Source organism: Engraulis encrasicolus, chromosome 15, assembly GCF_034702125.1.
Source record: "Engraulis encrasicolus isolate BLACKSEA-1 chromosome 15, IST_EnEncr_1.0, whole genome shotgun sequence".
In the NCBI taxonomy this organism is placed as follows: Eukaryota; Metazoa; Chordata; class Actinopteri; order Clupeiformes; family Engraulidae; genus Engraulis; species Engraulis encrasicolus.
Window position 1 is genome coordinate 23,466,661 of NC_085871.1, and position 24,460 is coordinate 23,491,120.

At 43.3% G+C, this 24,460-nt stretch overlaps 2 protein-coding genes across 2 annotated transcripts in view; both read left to right on the forward strand.

The window, feature by feature from the left end:
• The window catches only part of tbk1 (TANK-binding kinase 1), a 53,904-nt gene extending 52,292 nt beyond the window's left edge, over positions 1-1,612 (forward strand). The window contains exons 20-21 of the mRNA XM_063217238.1: positions 142-213; positions 986-1,612. Coding sequence (XP_063073308.1) covers positions 142-213; positions 986-1,034 — 121 coding nt within the window. The 3' untranslated portion in view covers positions 1,035-1,612. The remainder of the gene's footprint in view (positions 1-141; positions 214-985) is intronic.
• A 6,788-nt stretch (positions 1,613-8,400) lies between these two features.
• On the forward strand, positions 8,401-17,215 carry gpr19 (G protein-coupled receptor 19). Its single transcript, XM_063217681.1, has 5 exons — positions 8,401-8,456; positions 10,496-10,762; positions 13,691-13,873; positions 15,718-15,864; positions 16,246-17,215. The coding sequence occupies exons 2-5, from the start codon at positions 10,520-10,522 to the stop codon at positions 17,050-17,052; spliced, it is 1,380 nt and encodes a 459-aa protein (XP_063073751.1). The 5' UTR covers positions 8,401-8,456; positions 10,496-10,519; the 3' UTR covers positions 17,053-17,215.
• Positions 17,216-24,460: the final 7,245 nt, after the last annotated feature.

Below are 24,460 nucleotides of genomic sequence, written 5' to 3' on the forward strand. Positions count from 1 at the left end.
ATGTAATGTAATGTAATTACTCTGTCAAACAGACTGAAGGAATCATTTCAGTGTCTGGCCAAACCTCCTCTGGAGGGGCAAGGTACATATTAAAAATTGCTCAATGTTCCTTTAATGAGTGGCCTGTCACTTCCCTATCAGGATGAAGAAACTGAAGGAGGAGATGGAGGGAGTGGTGAAGGAGCTGGCAGAAAACAATCACTTCCTGGAACGGTACGTTATGCACACATGCCAGTGTGCCTTTATATTATTATCATTTTTATTTATTACATTGTGCATTTGAGAACACCCAAAGTCACCTTAGAAACTAAACAAAACAAAACCATAAGCCAAAAAAATGGTGTAAGCCACAGCATGAGAAAAAGGTAGCGGCCTATAGGTCAGAAATGACGGGGTGATCCGACATTTGCACCTGGAAAGAATACGGTATGTGTTATCCGACAGACTGGAGAAATTGGAGGAGATTTGGTATCCCCTTCTCCAACACATTCATTGATTGTTGTTTGTTCATTCATATTAATATCTGATTGCCTCATCATCGTAATACGTAAGGAAGTCCCAGGGTGTGTTGTGTATTTGTGTGAGGGTGGGGGCTGGGTTTTGCTTTTTGCTTTCTCGGTCTTTGTTGTCTGTTGTTATATGTAGGTTAACCTTTGTGTTGTTATCTTCTACTTAAAAACAATTTTGAATGTACATAAATGTGTGATACTTTGAAATGCTTTTCACCGTAAAAAAAAGATTTGAAATAGAAATGACGGGGTAAATGGTGAAAAAATCATAGAAAATATTAAAATCACAATCAGATCACATGAAAATTATATTGTGTAATGTATTCTATGCGTATACTGTGCCTAAGGCCTCCAGTGTTCATGTGTTTCTAGAACTGATGTTCAGGCGCGTGCGTTGTGTGTTGCTTAGATTTTTTTAATAAAATGTTTAAATAGTTGCAAATCTTTTATCTCTTAACTGTACATTTTCTTCTCAGATTTGGAACATTGACACTGGACGGTGGACTGAGAAACGATCGGATATAACAATGACCCCAGCCCTATATGTGAATCCCTCCCCTATCCTCCCAATTCCAAAATACTCCCTCCGAGTCTAGGGTGTGTGCGTGTGCGTGCGTGCACGCGTGTGCGTGTGTGTGTCTGTGAGAGAGAGAGAGAGAGAGAGAGAGAGAGAGAGAGAGAGAGAGAGAGAGAGAGAGAGAGAGAGAGAGAGAGAGAGAGAGAGAGAGAGAGAGAGAGAGAATATGCGTGTGCATGTACAGTACGTGTGTGTGTGAGTGAGAGAGAGAGAGAGAGAGAGAGAGAGAGAGAGAGAGAGAGAGAGAGAGAGAGAGTGTTAGTGAGTGTGATTGTTGGTAATGAGTGAGGCACCGGAGGAGAGACCCCAATGTACATATTGCATAGTGCTGTAAATATTGCCACGTATCGCCAGTTATCCAGGATTATGTTTATACTGTAATTTTCATCTCCTGTCCCACAACTGAAAGCCCCCTTTCCATCGCCACCCCCACCTCACTCCAAAATGAATGAACCAATATGACCTTTGACCCCTTAAACCTTAAAGTGATATTGTCCCATTTTTGGAAATAAGCTTATATTACACCTCGCCTTGAGTTAAGTTATTGAGTTTTACTTTTCTCCTGTACTTCCTACCAACTCAATGTTAAATGCTAGCTTGGAGGTAAATTTTGCACTGCTGTACTCAGAGAACGGCAGGAAGTGCAGGGGGGAAGTAAGACTCAAGAATTTAACTCAAGGTGAGGTGTAATATAAGCTTATTTCCAAAAATGGGACAGTACCACTTTAACACCCCCCCACCAATAGTAGTCATCATCTTCGTCATCATCTACAGCTCTCTTGCTCTCTGTGTTCGCATTCTCTTCTTCTCTTTGCACATTGCCTCATAGAGAGCTGCATTTATTTCTAGTGCCTGTAGAATGCTTGACAAGTTTTTTTTTTAACTTTACTATACTATATATTATATATCTGTTGTTGTTTCTTTTCTTTGTGCTGTTATTGTTATTATTACTTTTTATTTTACAATCAGGATGTTGCTTCACTCTCACTTTCAGGACCTATGGTGTAGTGGACAGTGCCAAACATTAATTGATGCATTCTGGCAAAAAATGTCTTAATCGAAAATAAAACTGTATTCATAAGAATGTCAAAACTGCTTCAACTTTGAAAACCTGTAATGTCTGGGTGTTGCCACTGTATGTCTTCCAACAGCAAGACCCCGACCCTGACACAAAACACATTACCAGTGATTGGAAATCTGTATTCGTTCCTTTGCAATCTAGTGCCAGATATTCCAAATGACCTGGTTTTACCTGTCCAGGTGTTGATTGCCTGGGTGAATGAACACCTGGTTGAATTGGAACCTAGGTTAAACACACACAGGTAATTAGAGTGCATCTGGGTCTTCACCTTTTTCCCTTGGTGCTCATCAGTGCAGTTGCTCTCAAACTTGGTCCAGGTAGACAAATGCTGAGGCACTCAAGGTTGCTATTTTTTATTTTTTTTATTTGGCTACAATGCCTATGCGTTTCGGCCCTTATGGCCTTCTTCAGGGCGCATGATACGCCCTGAAGAAGGCCATAAGGGCCGAAACGTGTAGGCAATGTAGCCAAATTTTTATCATTTTTTTGAATTGCAACCTTGAGTGCCTCAGCATTTGTCTACCTGGAACCTAGTAGATTATTTGGAATATGTAGCACTGGAGTGTAACTAATGAGTCCAGGTTGGCCATCACTGTTCCAAGAAAACACCAAAAAAAATCTTATAAAAGCCCTCTTCACCCATAATGACTGTTTGCAAGGGTGCACAAATAATGTTTGACTCCGCTACAGATACTGTCTTCATTTCTGAAGTCTTATTTACTGGAAACTGTACAAAAACAATAATAATGGTTTATATGCCTCATATCAGCCTTTCCTCCAAAATACACAGTCCTCGGGCTGAGATGGTTAGTGGGAGCACTTTTGTTCAGGCACACGTAGACACTGTTGGGAAAGAGAGATATAATATAATATATAAATATACAGGCCAGGTTGGGCATTACTGATGAGCTGCAGATTGGGATGGGATGGGAATTATGTGAATGTTTTTGATGTGGCTAGCTTCTTCTTCTTCTTCTTCTGTATCTTCTCCCCTTTTCTTCTTCTGCCTCTCTTGGTTTTCTCCTCCTCCTCCTCCTCCTCCTCCTCCTCAGGTCCTTTCTGCTAATCCACGTCTGCCTACTCTGCTGTAATGTTGTTATTGTTTGCTATTTCTGTCCGAAATTGGCTGAAAGAGAGAGTGAATATGTTTGATGATAAAGTCTACTACTATGACTGAAACCACGACTGTTGTCTTTTGTGATGGATGGATGGATGAATGGGTAGATGGGTGGGTAGATAGATAGATAGATAGATAGATAGATAGATAGATAGATAGATAGATAGATAGATAGATAGATAGATAGATAGATAATCAGGGTGCGATTTGTAGGGGGGGATGAGGGGGATTGTCCCCCCTTCTGGTTTCGATATTACCACTTTTTCTACATGATTTTAATCACAGTTCAATGTAATTCCATTGATATTGCAAAATCTGAAACATATCCCTCCTTCTAGTTTTCCAACAAATCGCACCCTGTAGATAATTATATAAATAACCCAATCTGTTTGTCTTCTGGTGCTGTTGCCATGCTCTGGGTTTGTTATTTTGAGCATAGGAGCGCAGGAGTGGCTGGAGGAGAGGAGGGATGGCAGGGGAGAGGGTTCAAGTGGCAATTGATACTGAATGCACTCTCAAGAAACAAATGAATACATCAGCCTGACTACTTTCAGCGAAATAGCTGCCCCCTCCGCAGAAAGGCATTTACAGTTATTGTCTGTCTTGTTCTATCCCCTTGTTCTGTACCTGCTGTGATCTGGAGAAACTATCACACTGAAGTGCCTATTATTCATACTAAACGTATTCTCATGAAGCAAACAAACTCGTTATCTTAACTACTTTCAGAGAAATAACTCCGTTTTCACAGAATATATTTATCCTGTGTGCATTGTTGTTCTACCGCCACGTTCTGTGCCTGCTATGGAGGAGTGAAAAAAAAACTGGTTCAGTGGCTATGCATAACCGAATTTATTCTCGTGAAACAAATTAATATGTTAGCTTAACTACTTTCAGAGAAGTAACATCTTCATATAAAGCATTTATGTTGTGTGCCTGCTGTTCTGTCTGTCGTGCATGGCTCTGTATTGTCTATGAATGAAGGAACTAATATGAAGAAGTGGCAGTTCATATAAAATTCATTCTTAATACCAAATTCATTCATAAAACCAAAAAAAACATGAAATCAATAAAGAGAGAAATAAGTGCACCTTTACAGACATACACCATTTGAAATGACCATGAACATCATCATCAGAATTTGAAGAGGGATTGAGATGGGAACATGGACATCTGAATAGCTGACTTCTGATGATGTCATGATCCCTCTCCATGGAAACCATTGTTTGGTGAAGAGGAGAAGCAGAAAGCAGCACCGTGCTGTTTGGATCTTCAGATATTGCGCTCTCTCTCTCTCTCTCTCTCTCTCTCTCTCTCTCTCTCTCTCTCTCTCTCTCTCTCTCTCTCTCTCTCTCTCTCTCTCTCTCTCTCTCTCTCTCTCTCTCTCTCTCTCTCTCTCTCTCTCTCTCTCTCGCCCTCACACATGTAATCTCTCATACACTTCTCTCTCTCTCTCTCTCTCTCTCTCTCTCTCTCTCTCTCTCTCTCTCTCTCTCTCTCTCTCTCACACACACACACACACACGCTCTCTCTCTCCATCTCTCACTCTCACACATGTAATCTCTCATGCACTTCTCTCTCTCTCTCTCTCTCTCTCTCTCTCTCTCTCTCTCTCTCTCTCTCTCTCTCTCTCTCTCTGTCACACATACAAACACACTGACATACTCGCTCACTCTCTCTCTCTCACACACACACACACACACACACACACACACACACACACACACACACACACACACACAAAGAAACACGTGCCATCTCTCACTCACACACACTCCTGTCTCCCCTTCTCTATTTATCTGCTCTGCTCCTCCCACTCCAAGCTGCCTCCTGCAGTCCTGAGATAAAAGTTTGTGTGAGTCAGTGGCAAGTCATGACAGCAGCAGGCTCTGGGTGCGTTCCAATATGCAGGACAATCAAAAAGATGAGGCGCACACAAGGCTTGCAGGTTCAAAAAGTGTATTGTGTCCGACAAATTAACAAAAGAAGTCAACGGAAAATATCTGGAGCTACAAACGTTTCGGATCTAGTCCATTATCAATGTCTCCAGTAGGAAGCGTGTGGCATTCCAATATGCAACCTTGCGTCCTCCACTTGTCCTTGTGGCCTCGTACCAGGAAGTAATATGTCATGATGACATCACTGACAACATTACATCTCAATATCTCTCAAAAACTCAATTGTAAAGTCATTTTCTCATTTGCAAACTTGATGCTGAATGAAGAATAGTCCCCCAAAAATAGTTTTGACAAGGCTGACAGCGGGGAAAATTGTTTTCTCCAAGGAGGAGGGGCCTGGAGGCGGGGCGAGGCCACAAGCAGAAATGGAGGACGCAAGGTTGCAAATTGGAATTCACCCTGTGCATACATGATGCATGGTATGGGCTTTTCTGCCATCACATCCACTCTGCTGTTATTCGGTGATGCCCTGCAAAGAAACTTAAGACATCTTGAATGGGTCAATATGGCCTCATATACGTGACGCTTTTCAATTCCAAATAAATAATTCAGAATTAAATAGTTCAGTTGCGTTTACATTGCACTTTCATTTAATTCCGAATTGTGAGGTGTTAACAATGTTTTCCAAGCGGAATTAAGTTTTATTCTGAAATTAGTTGAGCTAATTCTGAATTAAATGTCTCATTGTCTGTTTGGCAAGTTGCCTGATTGTATAGAAAATTATGGTGTCTGTGTCCAAATTACGTGTAAGCCAGTAAATAATGAATGAAGCCTTGAATATGGCCCTGATATGAAGTGTGTTGGTTATTGATATTTTTGCTATTGTTCTGTAAATAGCCCCTAAATGGGGAATACATGTCCAGTTCTGCCTTCATTAGGCTACCCCAGTCGAGTGAATAGCCATTGAGATCCAAATAAAATAGTGTTATTACAAGGAAATATTTGACAAAACCATTTCTAAAGGCTGACTTCTATGGTAAAAATTAACAGTAAATCTTCATGTAGGCATCGCATCCATAACAGGTGTGTCATTTTAAATAGTCTACTGAAACCATTCAAACCACCATTAGGCCTGTGGTCTGAAACACAGTTGTTGTTGAAACGGTCCACAGCATCCTGTGGGGTCCCAGCATCTGGAAATGGACTAATATAGCAGATGACTATTTCAGAAACACAACCGTAAAACTCAACCATCACTTATAAAATGTTTTCCTATAGTAAGCCTACAAACATGCCTATAGGCCTATCATTTGCTCGCCAGTGGGCAACATAGGCTACATCCGTACAGTGTGGAAACTGTATGAAAATCTGCCTATAATTGAATATAAATGACATCTTCCCATTATTGTTCAAAATCGCTCTGCATTAGGTGATCGGCCTATCCAAAACAGTGAGGCAGGCAATAGACCCACCAGTCCAAGTCATAAACAACTAATGGCCCCCTTCCAGCTCTACTCTTGCTAGTTGGATCTGAACAGGTGGTGGTTGTCACTCACACACACACACACACATACACACACACACACACACACACACACACACACACACACACACACACACACACACACACACACTCAGAAACACGTGCCATCTCTCACACACTACTTTTGCACCTCTTGCTTGTTGAATCTGAACAGGTGTTTGTGCACTTAGCTAGGTATAAAATTGCATTGACCCTTGGCTTTTGCTGTCGTCCTAAAGGATTTTTTAAATATATATATACAACACAACAGCACTGAAATGTAGGCCTAGACCTGACAGGCCTCATCCCAAACACTGCTCATTCTATATAAGCTTGACATTTTACCATACAGTCACCATACAAGTTATGTTGTATATCCACACAGCAACGCAGCAAGGTTTTTTTTATTGTACTAGGTAAAAAAAGTACATGTAAATACATATGTAAGTCTAGTGCTACAGCAGGCACCATCTTGCCAGTGTGAAAGACTATCCTATCTGGTGTCCCCTGTATCAAGTGCAGGTGGTTCTAGAATGGGGGTGGGCCATGGCCCCTGTAGAGTTGTTGCTGGCCCTGTTGCGGCCCCTTTACAGAACAGGCAATGGTTTAATTATTCATTTGTAATGAAAATGAATGAAAATCTAAAAAAAAAAACCTGAGAAATATTGTTGAGCTGTTTTGCCATTAAATGTGCCCCCCTGAAAACACATTGGCCCCACTTGGCCCCCTGCAATTTCCGTCTAGAACCGCCACTTGGTTACTCCAAATGTGAGAAACATTAAATTTGATTAATCTAAATTAACAGTGACATTTACTTGACCAGTCACTGATGGTTCTAACATCTGGGCCACCAGCTGTTATGGATAGCCTATCAGACAGTCTGTCACACCAGCTTTGATTCTACAGGGCCCGCAGAGGTTACGGACCTGTGGATACATGAACATGGCCTTGCTATTTCGACCACGCATCCTATTAAGGCTTTCTGAACACCTGCAGCCTATCTGTTAAAAAAACTGAATACCCGACAGTCAGAGGTTTGGTCGTCGTCGTGACCGACTCAGAAAAAGCAAATCATCGAAATGTTGCATTAGCCACGTTGCTGCTGCTATTCGTAGTGTTTCTGTTAAGAATTCACATTGCTTGTGAATGACAATTGTCCCTAAATAGGCTCTGCCATGACTATCACTGTGGGAGTCATCAACGCACGCCGTCGCAGATGCGAATCAATCAGTACTACTAGCCTACCCTGCGGTTGACAAGCATCAGCATTTTTCTGCGCACTGTGTGGAGGTAGGCGATCGGTGGTGCTCCTGGCAACAGCGGCAGCTGGAGAGGTCGTTGTCTGCTTTGTAATTACGCGTGTCGGGGTGGGGCGGATGTGCTGTTGGTTGGTGGTGGTGTGAGTCGTTGTCCAGGGTCCTGAATAAAATTCCCTCTTTAACCTCCTGCTTCTCCTGTGACATAGCTGCTGCTACTCTGCCCCTTCGAGGCGAAACGTGACAACTGGAAGGTGCTAACAGGCTTCGCTTCCATATGTCCGTTTACAGAAAAGAATGGAATGGACCATTTTTCCATGCAGCCCACAGCGCACTAACAACATTGTGGATTCGTAAACAGACTGTACATAACCGGGATATGTAATGAGGAAAACGAGCTGGTTAAATATGGATATCGTGAAGGACTTCGGGCATCTCCAAAAGGTTTTACGATGATGCCCGTGGACGCGCTGCCACTGTTTTCTTGAGTAGCCTACAGGTAGGGTATCTCTTTTTTCTGTTCAATATCGATATACGTACATTTCTGTATTTCAAAGCTGATATACCGGGGCATTGTGTTTGTGGCTGTGTTTGGAATTATATAATTTCTTTGACGATTGCATGCATGGAAATAGCGAGGGCGCAAACATTTCGACGCGTAATTAAATACAAACACACGCGTTTCCAAAGGATTCTGTAAGGATTACATAAAAGATCCCGATTTGTGATGACTCCTGGTCCTGCGTTGCTTCGAGGCCAGCTGAGCCGAATTCTCATACAAAAACAACACCTGCAAGAAATGAAATGATAACAAGAGCGACGCCGTCATTACAAATTGGGCCTAGATGTCTATTTGTGTTGGTGGTCGTTTTCCACAGACGCAGTTGTCTATGCACAATGTTCATTGTCTTGACAAACACTAAAACCTTAGGCTGCGTGAGGGTACATATTATAGCAGTCATCATGCTACTAGCCATTTCAGGGTCTTTGATCAGCAAAATCATTTTTGGTCAAGGACTGTGTTGGTATAGCTATTCTAAAATATCACCAGGCTGACAACAACGTGTTTTTGGCTTGGCCTATGGCAAATATTATTGATAGTTTTGAGTGGACATCCATTTTCAGAAGAAGTCAGTCTTTGCACCTTGTAATTGCTCCCGATAGAATGCGTTGGAGATTTGTTGGAGGTTGCCAGGGCAGAGCTGAAATGAAAGTGGCAGAGTAAACACGAGGGAAGAGATAGGCAGCCACGAGAGTCCGCGAAATATTCCCTTTCCTTTAATTGACGTCCACGGGGACCAGACGTCCTCCAGGGAGCAACTTCCTTAGTGGGAGGACTAATTAAATTCGCATAGCATTTCATGTCAGTCCAAATGCATTGTGCTGTAGTGTTTGTCTGGAGGTGTGAAAAACAACCCATGTCGGTTATACATAGGCCTATTATGACAGTAGCCTACATTGTACCTATTCAGATAGATACGTAGGCCTATATCTGTTCTTAGGTAAATATTTGCTGATTTTCAAACGGATAGTTTAGTAGGCCTATCCATGTCGGGAAGAATCACGCAGTGGGCCTTTCAGCCTCATCCACCGGCGATCTTTCATGCCCCCTACTACCAACTACTTCCAGTGACATTTCCAGGAAATTGACTTAAGTCTTTATTGTCTCACTTGTGAGACTGGGATTCATATGAGTAACCTAATTCTCACAGTCGGGAAGAACTGACACTGACGTCTTCACCGAAGTGCTGCCCCCCACATGGGAGCGCACGCGCGCTTATTACCTCCCCGTGTGTGTCCGCTGTAGTGTGCCAGAGCTGCTCTACTAGTCTCTTCTCTCTTGAGGCACCTCTTCCTCACTCTTAATTACTGCTGTGTGTGTGTCCACACAGATACCATGGGCCTATACTACAAAGTAGTAAACCAGGTTAAGTTCAGAGGTAAATCATCGTCTAGTAGAAGAGCCTCTTAAGAAAATGAGGATTCCAGGCTCTTCTATTAGATTATTTTCCTCTTAACTTAACCAGTTTTACTTTTGAACTAGCTTTGTAGTATAGGCCCCATATAACAGTCGTTAGTCGTCCAGTCAACATGGAAATGGAAACAGAATAGGCCCCTGTCATAAATTGGGTGTTATCAGCAATGACTAGACATAATGTAGGCCTATTACTAAAGGCCCTGTGCACTGTCATAGTGGTGTAGTAAGTAAAGTTGTTTCAGTGATTATTACAGCTTTCCACTGAATACCAGATCATACAAGGCCAGACGAACAGGGACCTTCATAGACATAGGCCACAGTATGGTGCATCTGTTTACAACTAGATTCTTCTACCAGCCAGAATCAACAGAATGAAGAACAGCCTCTTCCACAAAGCTGTCACTACACTAAACGCACACTTGCTGGACTGTGTTTATCTATAAAGGATTGTGCACCTTGTAGGGAAGCTCAAATCTCAATATACTTTGTATAATGCCAATAAAGGCTTTGTAATTCTATTCTATTCTATTCTGTTCTATTCTATTCTCTTTCTCCCTCAGTACTCACCAGCACCAGCTGTTGCGATGGTGTACGCCGCGTCCATGGACAGCGCCAAGCCGTCTCTCTACACGCCCCTCGCGAACCCGCCATCCTTCAACGACTCCAGCTCAAACTCCACCCTCCTCCTCCTCCTCCTCCGACCAGCACCCGCCTCAGCCTCAGGCTCAGGCTCCCCTGTTGTCTGTAACTTGGACGACACCCCCACACCATCCTCCCTCCTCCGCAATGCCTCGTCGCAGACGTCCTACGACCTCGCCCCCGTGGAGGTATGTATCATATATGCATGTATGTCTGTCATAAGTGTGCACATATAGGGACGAGGTGGTGCTGAAGCACTTCCCCCTTTCCCCAATTGAAAAAATGCCCTTTTGAAAGGTCTTTCTTAACCCTATCGCGCCGGATGCATCATATATGTCTCATCAAATTCAAAGCCCTCTCCACGCTGACACAAAAAAATCGATCTGAAAAACATCCTGCGTGTCATTTCCAAACGTCCTGCAGTACACGGAAACCGCCACAAGAGAGCAGCGGTCGACAACAAGTTGACCACAGCTCGGCGAAAAACAGGAAAATGGGGTAGAAGCGGTTTCCCTGACCGACGCTGAGATTTCGTCAAATTGCATAAGGTTTGTGTACAAATTTCCGAAATATAACTCTACATCCTTTCATTTGAACACTTGCTTTGTGCAATTAAGCTAGGAAGAGTTTATATTTTTACACCGTGTTGCAGAGAGATCGTGCTAAAACTGATGAGACATATAAGCACCATCCGGCGGTGGCAGGAAGTCAGCCATCAATGCATTTGCTCCATAGGGAAACTTACAAAGCATACCACGACGATCGTTTACCAAAACACACAAGTTGTTTTACTTCAAGACAAAGATATTGCCTTAAGAAACAGGTTTTACTTGCAATTTTGAAAATGCAATGCAAAATGTTGAAATTATGATCTCGTAAAAAATGCATTGAAGTGAATGGAGAAATGGTCCAATTGTAGTAATGGACCCATATATTCAAATTACACATCAAAAATGAATAATGATCTATATTACACTCATAAATAGGTTGTTGAGCATTCGATCAGCTATGTTTTTACATAGATTTTAAAAAATTACCCAACCAGGCTGTGGGAAATGTAAAATATGGTCCTGCTAAAACAAGGATAGGCTTTAAAAAATGTCAGGATCTCACTAAATATTTAAAGATAATCCTCAAATTAAATTGTCTGACAACTTTTTTAAATTAAAAAAAAGTTGTAAATGCATTAAAAGTCATTTTTCAATGGTCATGAAATTGGAATTTTCATTCATTAAAAGCCTGATGCATCATATATGATGCATTAAATATCTCAGCGACCTTAACAAAATTTTGATTTTTTTTTTTACATTTCTTATAAGGGACCAATATTGAAGCAAATTCCAAAAAAATTAGAATTTTCTCTCATTGCTTTCATGGTTCAGGTTTCACAGGGTTAAGAAGTTTTTTTCCACAATGTACTGTGGTCTATATAGATGTGATAATCTCGATGTGGAAAAAGCATGTGATAATAACGCCCTATATACTATATAGCCCAGTAAGGCAGCCAGATGTTGCACATGCCCCCCACCTCCACAACTTCAGCACCTGCCCCTCAAAATGTCTGTGCACGCCACTGATGTCTGTACATAGGTATGTGTCCCATGTCTTGCCTATATCTGTGACCGTGGCTGTGTGGGTTACTGTGGTCCCAGGCTCCATGTTTAGTTTGTCTAATGATGCTTTGTGATCCACATGCATGGCCTCAATGTGCCGTAGTCTTGGGATGTTACATGTACTATGTTTTGTTAGACCCTTAGCGCAGAGCCAGAGGCAATTCTAGGGTGAGGTGGGGCCCCAAGCGAAAACCTAAAGAATGAACATTTGAACCAAAATCACCACTATTGTAGTACAGTATGGGCTGTTATTCACTATCTAGGGCTTGGGGGCCCCAAGCGGCTGCCTGCCTTGCCTGGTGGCAAGATGCGCCTCTGCGCAGAGCCTATGTTATAACCTCACTGTCACCAAAATTGTAATGGCTATGTCCTAGTCTTCTCGGTACTGTCATAGCAATGTAGTTATGATGTAGTTGAGTATTTTCAGCAAATTGTGAATAGGCCCGCTAGCGACCCCAGCTGCAGTAGGCCCTAGTATAAGGCTACACAAGTCTTGTTCAGAGATGCAAAATGAATTTCAGTGAAAACTGACAGTAAAGTGGCCCTGCCGTGGCCTAACAGTAGGGCACTGGGTTACTATGCCGGCGACCCGGGTTTGTTACAGCCCGGGTCATTTGCCAATCCTCCACCCTCTCTCTCTCCCCACTCATTTCCTGTGTCTCCTCCACTGTCCTGTCAAAATAAAGGCAAAAAAAGAGCCCTGAAAAATATATTTAAAAAAAGAAAATAAAGTGATCAGAGACGGTGTATTATGAATCTTTAATATTGTGTGGGGGCACTGTGGTGCAGTGCGCTAAGCCCCCCACATTTGGGCTTGCATGCCCACGGGGAACCTGGTTCAAGTCCGGCTGGGTTCATTTCCCGGCCCTGCCCCATCTCTCTCTCCCAATCGTTTCCTGTCTACTCTCATACTGTCCTGTAATAATAGAGGCCGAAAAGCCCCCAAGAATACTTAAAATAAAAATAATAATAATATTGTGTCATAGGTGGCTGTGCTGGGCATCGTCTTCGGCCTCGTCTGCCTGGTCATCCACCGCAGTCGCAGGACTCAGTCTAATAGTGAATAGGCCCGCTGGCGACCCCATCTGCAGTAAAGCCTCGTTCACACACGTCGCTGCTAGTTACTGGCTTCTCGCTCACTCGCCTGGTCACCAACTTGCTCATGGAACGTTCGCTAAACGGTCCCTCGGCTTTAACTGCCAATGCACAGGCGAGTAGTAACGAACTCTGCATTCCAATTGGTTACTCGCTTACTTGCCTCGCTCAAAGCTAAAATATTTTCAACTTGGAACCCGCCCACATCGCATCACTTGTACACTCCTCGCCTACTCGCCTCCTCATCTCGCTGGGATACATAGACATTGCATTGACTATTCTCGCTGAGCGAGTAACTAGCAGCGTTGTGTGTGAACGAGGCTTAAGAGACTACACAAGTCTTGTTCAGAGATGCAAAATGAATATCGGTAAAAACTGACAGTAAAGTGATATGGTGTCATACTGTAGGTGGCCGTGCTGGGTATCGTGTTCGGCCTCTTCTGGCTGGTCTCTGTGCTGGGGAATGCACTGGTATGCCTGGTCATCCACCGCAGTCGCAGGACCCAGTCCACCACCAACTACTTTGTGGTGTCCATGGCCTGCGCCGACCTGCTGCTCAGCCTGGGCTGCGGACCCTTCATCCTGCTGCAGGTAATGCTGTGTGTGTGTGCGCGCCCATGCGTGTGTGTGTGTGTGTGTGTGTGTGTTTAAGGATGATTTGTGTGTGTGTGTGTGTGTGTGAGTGTGTTTAAGGATGATTTGTGTGTGTGTGTGTGTGTGTGTGTGTGTGTGAGTGTGTTGTGGACTAAAGGTCAAACTCCTTCAGTTGAAGGAGCAATAACCTGTTGAAACATTGTGCTGCGCTGATCTGCTGCTGAGCCTGGGCTGCAGGACAGGTAACACTATGGGTTTATTACCTGGGCTGCGGCCCCTTCATCCTGCTGCAGGTAACACTATGGGTTTATTACCTGGGCTGCGGCCCCTTCATCCTGCTGCAGGTAACACTATGGGTTTATTACCTGGGCTGCGGCCCCTTCATCCTGCTGCAGGTAACACTATGGGTTTATTACCTGGGCTGCGGCCCCTTCATCCTGCTGCAGGTAACACTATGGGTTTATTACCTGGGCTGCGGCCCCTTCATCCTGCTGCAGGTAACACTGTGGGTTTATTACCTGGGCTGCGGCCCCTTCATCCTGCTGCAGGTAACACTATGGGTTTATTACCTGGGCTGCGGCCCCTTCATCCTGCTGCAGGTAACACTATGGGTTTATTACCTGGGCTGCGGCCCCTTCATCCTGCTGCAGGTAACACTATGGGTTTATTACCTGGGCTGCGGCCCCTTCATCCTGCTGCAGGTAACACTATCGGTTTATTACCTGGGCTGCGGCCCCTTCATCCTGCTGCAGGTAACACTGTGGGTTTATTACCTGCGCTCCCAAATGGGGTAGGGTTGGGCCAGATGTTGCAATGACCTTGCCTGATTTTCATAGACTTCAGATCATGTACCGCGATTCTGGTCTGACCAGGACTATAACGATTAGCGTTTCCATACCGGAAGAACTTTGTTTCCATGGCCTGGTTAACCCGCCTCCCTCAGCTTGCTACTGGTTGAGCCGAAGTTTAAACCAAACATTTCTTAGCCCAATAGAACGTCTCTGCTTAAACCACGTCACTGCCTTGAACACGCCTCTACCCAGGACGGTTGGAAATGCTCAGTTGATTGGTTCCAGACAAAGTGGGTGGAGTTCCGCTGTAGCGGTAGCGGGATTGAGCAAGCTCCTGGGCCTACTGTGTGTAGCTGAGCCGAAGGCGTTGCGTCACCAGTACGGCGGAGCCCGGCTAGCAATGACCCTGACCCTGATCAGTCGAGGGGGGTCATGTCACGTGCCCTTTTTCCCTCTGTGGTGCCAGTACTGTGGCGGGGGTACTTTTATGTAGCATTCATGCATTATACTTTTTATCTTCTGTATTTCATTTTATCATTTTCTGAGCAATAGATCTAGGTCAGAGTATGTGCAATATCTTGGGTTGTATGTGCCTTTGGATGAATCAGGGCCAAAACTGGAACGTTGCGTGTAACACTAACAATGGTTGTCTGTTTCCCTGTTTATATGTTTGTTTATAAGTCTGTCTGTTGTGGTAATTTGATGTTAACTGTGAATCACACTTTCTCAAGTCCATTCTGAATTTCTCTCCTGAAGAGACAATAAAGGATAATCCAATCTAATCTAATCTCTCCCACCCATAGAACCAACCATGCCAACATTTTCAATACTATTGAAGTTTTTTTTACGTTCTTCTCCCATCTCTTTGTCCTCCCACCACAGGTCAGCATGGGCCACTGGTCGCTGAGTGTAGCCATACTAATGCATTGTGACTAATTATGATGTGCATTAATTATTTATAAATACGCTCATAATGCACTATAGAATGGGCTTTAAGTGAAGTGTTACCGTTTTTTTACGTTCTTCTCCCATCTCTTTGTCCCGCCACAGGTGAGCATGGGCCACTGGCCACTGAGCGCCGCCGCCTGCAAGGTGGTGCGCTACCTGCAGCACCTGTGCCCCGGCGTGCAGGTGTACGTGCTGCTGTCTATCTGCGTGGACCGCTTCTACACCATCGTGTACCCGCTCAGCTTCAAGGTAGGGGTGGGCGATATGATGACGATATAAAATTGTGAATCGTGATATCGAGGACAAGATCGTCTCGAATCTGCCAAAGTAAAGAAATCGTATAGCTCGTCTTGCAGTGAGGATGTTAACTATCAGTATCAAAGTGATGTTCACTTACTTGTGTTGTTGTCTTCACTTTTATTCTTTAAATTATTATATTCCAATTGTGCACTTTATGAGAGTGTCATCAGTGTGTTAACATTTTATTAACTGCAAATTACAAATTGCAAGCATATCGAAATTGATTTTTGTGGTTTTTATTTTTTGCATGGAAGATCTTGATTAAAAATCGAAATCTAGATTTCATGCTAAAAAAAACATTTTTGCCATATCGCCCACCCCTACTTCAAGGTGTCGCGTGAGAAGGCCAAGCGCATGATCCTGGCGTCCTGGCTCTTTGACGCCGCCTTCGTGTCGCCATGCCTCTTCTTCTATGGTTCTGCCAACGGCGGAGGTGATGATGGCACGACGCGGGGGCACTGCGACTTCTTTCTGCCCGAGAGCTGGGACGGCATCGCGTATGGCGTGGCGCACCTCCTGTTCGGTTTCCTGGTGCCCACCGTGCTGATCATGTCCTTCTACCAGAAGGTGGTGAGGTACATCTGGCGCATCGGCGCCGACGGGCGCACCGTGCGCCGCACCATGAACATCGTGCCCAGGACTAAAGTCAAGACCATCAAGATGTTCCTCATGCTCAACCTGGTGTTCCTCTTCACCTGGACGCCGTTCTACGTGGCGCAGCTCTGGCACCCGAGAGAGCGGCCGAACGGGGACGGGGACGCCGGCGCAGGCGCCAGTACCGGCTCCACCAGGGAGGGGGCGCTGTTCTTCAGCGTGGTGGTGTGGATCTCGCTGAGCTCCACGGCGTCCAAGCCCACGCTCTACTCGGTCTACAACGCCAACTTCAGGCGGGGCATGCGCGAGACCTTCTGCATGTCGTCCATGAAGTGCTACCGCAGCAATGCCTACACCATCACGGCCAGCTCGCGCATGGCCAAGAAGAACTACGTGGGGGTGGTGGACATGCCCGCCGCCGTCCACCCCGCCGCCAAGACCACCCTCGTCAAGGACTCGGTCTACGACACGTTCGACCGGGAGGCCAAGGAGAAGAAGTTGGCTTGGCCCATCAGTGCGAACCCACCCAACACGTTTGTGTGAGAGATGAGGGAACAGACGAGTAAAAAACTTAAATTGCTGTATGGATTTGCCCTTTCAAGGTCGCATGAAGGACATTCTCATTGTTTGTGTGAGAGAGAGAGGACCAGATCAGTTGAAAAGTTAAATTGCTGTATGTATTTGCCCTTTCAAGGTCGCATGAAGGACATTCTCTCTCACACATTGTTTGAAAGGACCGGACCAATTCAGAAGTTGCACTGGAAGTTTAAAATGTACTTGCCTTTTTAACATTACATGAAGGACCTTCTCTCAAGTTGTTTGCGTGTGTGTGTGTGAGAAAGGACCAAACGAGTTAATTCAAAAAGTAAGAACTAAGTAGTAAGTAAGAAGTATGTACTTGGCCTTTCAAGGTGACAAGAAGGATGTTATAAGACAAAGTTGTGACAGGGCTACAGTAGATAGACAAGAGGATCTATCGGGCTACAAAACATGACCTCAAAAGGAGACATGAACTTCTGCACAGGACATTAGGTGATGACAGTGTGTATATACGTTACATATATACAAAAATTCAGTGTATGCCAGAATTGACTGGGCTAATATCATGATCTGGCTGTGTGAAACACCTTGCTGAAATGTGACAGATAAAAGCAGCCAAGATACTAATGATTCTGCTTGTGTGACTTTAAACAGGGGCTTATTTATGTACTCGGCAGCTGAGTGATCCCAGCTTGCCATCTCATTCCATGCACAAATTAGAGATACGTACTGTAAGATTTTTTTTTTTTTAATCATTTTGATGTCTTGTTCTTGTCCTGTGCCTATAAAAGCCTTGTCCAGCCTGAAGATGATGTTTTTGGACAGAAACGTGCAGTAACACATACTGTACATGTGTACAGGTCTGGTTTTGTTGTGAAAAAAAATATCTGAAATCTCTTGCTGACAGCCAGTCACGATGAATGCTGAGTAGCAGGACATATTTTAAGTCTGTCTGTGTTCATGTTGAAAGCATTGAGAGCAAAAACACACATACAATACACCTTAACAGAGTTTGTAGAGAGAGAGAGAATCACAGAGAGTTCAGTTCAGTTCAGTCACTGAGTCAGAGTGTGTTCAAGTAAAAACACCCACCCGGTGGTTGCTACTCTCAGGGCCGGATTAGCGCACAGGCTAGATATGGCTGCAGCCTAGGGGCCCCCACCTGCCAGGAGGCCCCTGATTGGCCAAAAGTTTTTGACAAGATGCAATATGGAAAAAATCATCTGTCATGCTGACTACAGTTGGTAGACATGCTATCCTTAAGTCCTAGCTCATAATTATGACACTGTCTATGTAAATTTGTTTGCGAAATTTACCTTCCGGGGGACCCACAGCAACCTGTAGCCTAGGGCCCCCAGGCCATCTTAATCCGGCCCTGGCTACAGCAGTACAGTAGTGAGTCGTGACTGCCAAATGTGTTTTCTTGACGTTTTCTTGACACTGAAAAGCTAATCTTACTGTACCAGTGTTTCCCATACAGTACATAGACCATTGTATGGCACAGCACCAAAAAGTAGCCTATACACGGACCACCACAAATTGATCGGCAACCGCACAACCGGCCCAAGGTTTTTTGCCCCACTCAATGCTACATGGTTTGTGGGAAACACTAATGTATCTGTCTTGAGTGGTCATTACAATCAGCTGACGCTAAGCTAGTTGGATCAAATATTTCAAAGGGATTTTTCTGTCTGAAACCAGGATTACTAAAACTTTGTCACGTATGGTCATAGATTGTAAGAGCTTTGATTTGATAAGTTTCTCATTAATGACAAAGGTGACGCGATTGTAAAGTGAACATGCATTCTGTGAAGAGTTCATTGTACCTCATCCGATAACAAAATGTCTAAAAGATGTGTTATATTGTCAGTTTCAGCCTATTAATGTTCTCCCAATGCTTTTAGTACCTGTACATGTTGTGTTTATGCTTGTGGCAATGTCTTACAGTCAAACGGAAAGAACACAACACGTTTTTGTGATTCCCCCTCCATGTTCCTGACCCAGGTGCTGCAGCACTGCCATCATAAAAGACCAGACGTACAGAACATGAAGGGTCCATTTCAATAACTTCCTCCAGACAGTTCCTCCAGCCTCATTCTAAGGTTGTTGGCCTTACTCTCATGAAGGAAACCATACGGTTCCTCCGCTGTCAAGCAGCTCTCAGTGGCTCTTATGTGGCTTTTTTCCAGACTTAATATCGTGACTGCATATGAAACCGTTAAGGGCCGTCTGAGAAAGGGGTTTTGTAAGATTTTGAATAATAATAATAATTGTTTTTTTTAAAAAACGTGTCGTTTTGAGGTGGCATTAATGACGTCAAGCCTCATGTCATGAGGGCATAGGAAATGATTGGAGGAACAAATTGAAAGGCAGCCCATGTAGTGACGTATGCAGGGACGTATGTAGACTCAGCCTTTCAGATTGAGCCAGGGCCCATTTTGAAAATAGCTTTGGTATTTTATTTAGTCATAAGAATATCTATGCATCACTGTGTCATAGCACAACAAGTTGGCCTTAAACAGTTAAAGGCTCCCATTCATGTGAGCTGTGGCGTTCCCTGTTAAAGAATGTGATAAGATAAAACAACATATACTTCAAGAATGTGGACTATGATCTGCATTCTGTGAAGGATACAAGGATACAATGATGGTATATAAGAGTGGAAAGTGAAGGTACTGCATGTAAGACATTTTTTCGCAAAATATTTTGAAATTTGAATGGGGAAAAAAGTAATTTAAAGGCTACAAATTACAGTGCTTTAAAAAAAAAGTCTGTGCTTCATATAGCACCTTTAAAGCAAAACAAAGTGGCTTCTGTTCTAGTGGGGGGGGGGGGTTGTATCTAGTAGAGGACAGGACGGATCTTTTATGATATACAGTGCTGTTGAGCCTACATGATTTTAAAATGACACTTTTGGCTGGTAAATAATTGTTACACAAATTGGTAATTCCCTAGTGATGAGCAGTTGCACCCACTGGGATACACAACGGTATTTTAATCTCTGTGTTACTGGGCTCTTATCCTGAGCTGCATGCATCCTCTCACCAGTGTTGCCAGAGGTACGATAACTATCGTATTTGAACCATAATTTTGTCCATTTTGTCATCTGTTCGATCAAAAAAGCATGATGTACGATCATTTCAGAGTTGTCATTCAGTTCATTTAGATGCCCTGAAGCAACAATTTAGGTCTTGTACGATCATTTCCAATCAAAAAGCCCCCCAAAACGATAATTTTGAGAATTTGGTACGATGATTCAGCATTTAACATCTGGCAACACTGCCTCTCACATTCAGGGTTTGTAATGACAAAGGTGAAGACTTGTCTCTCCAGTTTCACATCATCATGTCATCTGTATACTGTACTGTATTGTAAATAATGTCATGGCAAAAAACACACATCACTGCTACAAGTCTGTTATCATGCAAGCCTACCACCATACAAAATGGGTCCAAATCTGTCTTACAGGTTTACATGGGCTACTGTAAGCAGGGCCGGCGCTGACAGCTTTTGCCAGGCCTGGGCCAAAGTCATTTGGGAGATTGGGCCCTCTACCCAATACATACAATGTAAATGGGACCCAATTCTGGCACCCCTATCGCCCTGGGCCCGGGACAAGATACCACCCCCCCCCCCCCCCCTGTAGGCTACTGGCAGTGCCTTATGAAACTGTGCTAAGAGCAACATTTGTAGGCACTGCTTGTGAGTGTGTGTGTGTGTGAGAGACTTACATACTGAACTGTGCGTGCCTCTGTCGTTTGTCTGTTATTACTGTGTGATAAATCCTCCCCAGCGCTATGTAGTGTATTGCATTAACTCAGACTTGTCCAAGTAAATCGTCAAAATGGTCAGATAATTAAATAAAGCGTTGTTTATATTTATTTGTGAACTGTTCTAATGCATCATTTGTTGTTCCTCTTCAGAGTGAAGTGATGGCAACTTATGTTAGAGCAGTGTCGATATCCACTATTCAATAATCAGTTTTTACACCATTAGAATTAGAACACACTCTCAATGGTTTACACTAGATTATATTCAGGGAGACACTGGATAAACTGGACTGATAAGGTCCTGGCAGCTCGCTCGCCACATCTCTCTATGAGGCCTTGAGAAGGTGTAATTGCATGTAATTGTGAAGGTGTCATTTCTCAAACATTTTTTCTCATTTTGAGCCAGCCAAGGTCTCATATCAACAGCAAAGTCAAATTAGCAGCTGTTTTTCCTGGCCATGCTGTAAAAAATATGCCAATATCAATATCAATACCAATACGTTCCACTGCCAACCCACCTGTGCTAGTTGGCATCCATTACATGCTGCATATCAGATCATGCAGTGGCATTAGGCTACTCCGCTGCCACACTGCACTCAAACTGTCACTTCACAACGTCATCAACAGCTGCCTGTCTTGCTCTTTTTTGTGGATGCCAGGCAACAGTGGACACACTATGCTCCAGAGACCCTGTGACATGCTCTGTGTGTGCGTGATTATGACTCAGAGTGACTGTGCAGCAGCCATGAACATCGGAAAAGGATATGGTTATAAAATATCGATTTTCTACGAATAAAATATTTTGGTCAAAATAGAAATAAATATATAGGAGAAGGTTGATTAGGTAGACTGGGTAGTTTTCAGTAGAAGCAAATTAACCAGTATTTAACTAAAAGTGGGTACATGAAAATGGCCATAAACTTAGCCTGAAGGTGCATTATTAAATACAAACATTTCATAGCTGCAATGTAGTCAGGATACATTAACCTACAGAACATTCTGCCTTTAAAATCTCTTAAAGTCTGCATTCAAATCTGGTTGTAAAATCTAATAGTGTGTATGTGAGTTTGTTGTGTGCCATCGCTAATACAGTAGAGCAGTGGTTCCCAACCTATGGGTCGGGACCCCCCTTATGGGTCGCCAAAGATCCACAGGGGGTCGCGGAGCCCTCTTGATTTTAAGGGGTTTCGTTTTAAATATATATAGCCCATGTTGAATAAAAGACAAATCATTTAACTAATAGACGCAACAAATTGTAAGTGCTACATTAAACATTTATTCTATATTTGACCAAAGACGAATTGAGGAATAAAATAACTAAAATAAGTTTTCGCAGGAAACGGAGGGCATCTTGTGACTCCGTCTCGTGCGAGCGCTCGCGTGGTTGGGTCACCAAAGCTTACAATAGTAAAAACATGGGTCCCTTAAGAAAAAGGTTGGGAACCACTGCAGTAGAGGACATAGCTTTTGTAATCCTGTACTCTGAAGGTGAGAGAGAGAGAGAGAGAGAGAGAGAGAGAGAGAGAGAGAGAGAGAGAGAGGGGGGGAGAGACAGAGAGACAGAGAGAGAGAGGTCTAAGGGGGTGTCCATTGAGGAGAGAGAGAGAGAAAGAAAGGGGGGGGAGCGAGAGAGAGGGAGAGGGGGGAGAGCGAGAGAGAGAGAGGGGGGGAGAGCGAGAGAGAGGGGAGGGGAGAGAGAGAGAGAGAGAGGGGGAGATAGAGATAGAGAGAGAGAGATAGAGATAGAGATAGAGAGAGCGAGATAGAGAGAGAGCGAGCATGCATGCGTTCGTGCGTACCTGTGATAGACAGAGTGACTAAGTGAGAGGGACAACACAAGAACACCAGTCATGGTAGCTTATTTCTTTAATGTCAATATATCCATGTAACGTTGCAGCTTCACACTTGATCTCCAACGCCTTCTCATCAGCATCACATCAACATGGTCAATCTAAACTCCCAGCACCAAGGTTAACTCTCCAACTCCCCTTTTGCTTTTATAAAAAATAGAATATCTCTGCCCATACAAATATTCAAGATTTCCATTTTCTGCAGATAAAAGTAAAATACACACATCAAAAATACAATTAACATTTATGAACTCTGCTCAATATGTGTACATCTGATAAAAAAGCTTTTGAGTGGAGGAAGGGACAGTAGGAAAGGGTAACGTTAAGCTAGGCACAGAACCTGCTCGTAATTTGCACTTTGAAAAAGCTGGGAACCCCATAGATATTATCACCATCATCATGATCATCATCATTAGCATCATCATCATCATCATATACCAATGGGGAAACCAGCAATCATTATATATTAATACCTGCAATGCACTTTACTGGCACCAGGGGGTATTCCAGATAGGAGGTTTAGTTACTAAAAAGATACACATGAATAAATTGAAGTCAGCTGGTCAGAATAGTTTACATCACATGGTGTACAAGGGGGTGTCTCTGTGAAGATCCCCATATATCCAGGTCTTGTTAATCAAAGAGTTTAGCTGTAAGCATCTGGACTTAGTGAAGTTGACACTTTGCTTAAAGGCGCACTGTGTAATATTTTAGTAGTTTATTTCCATAATTCATGCTGCCCATTCACGAATGTTACCTTTCTATGAATGCTTGCCACCACCATCAAATTCTAAGTATTCCTTATGACAGGGAAAATTGCACTTTTATTACATGAAAAGTGGGATCTTCTCCATTGTCCTCCATTTTGAAATTCCAGACAGACATTTTTAGCAGTAAAAATTACTGTACTTTGGTCATAGTGGTAAATATTAGTTCGTTATTTAGTTAATATTCATGAAAAGATCAAATTTGGCAGTAGACAGCACAGTTTCAATGAGCAGCATAATTGCGATACCTACTCTGGCCACTATCCTTCACAGCGCACCTTTAATGTTAACATCAACCAGCTTTCTGAAATACCCCACAGGTTATAATTCAGAGTTGTATCTATAACAGAACCTATGGATCCTATTAGTTTTGGAAGGCGTGATTAATCTTCTCGAGTTAACCAAAAGTAAGATTTATTCCTTGCCCAACTTGCCTAGTCAATTACATTCCTCAATCTTTGAAAAATAACAATAACTTAATGTGCAAAATGGGTCTTTTTAACATCGATTTAACTTGCATTGATTTTCAGAGCCATGAACAATGGAAAACAAAATATGCATCCCTACACTGCACTTGAAAACTGGTTAAAGCGATGTTAACAGCCCTGCAGCACACAGCCTTGTCTTTTTCATCATTGTCTCTAGCCTTCACTTTTTAAAATTGTACTCTGATGACTACCGTGATTTATTTATTCATATGCAGTCTAAACTGATTCAGCCAAGAGTGCTTGACTCTGTAGCTTCATTGCTATAACATGCTGTCGCCTGTGCACCAGGAGTACTTCACATTCTGTTTCTATTTCTTTCCACAATGTCCACCAAAGCATCAACCTCTTCATTCACAACATTTACATGAGATGTTTACCACAATGTACACCAAAAGGACTTGAGTAGAGTAGAACATATGTACATAAAGTATCTAATTAACTACTGATTGTAGTTAACACTATGCAAAGTAAGCACAGAGTGCAACGGAAGTTGCTGTAAATGAACTAGCAAATAATAACAATAAAAAGAAAAAAAT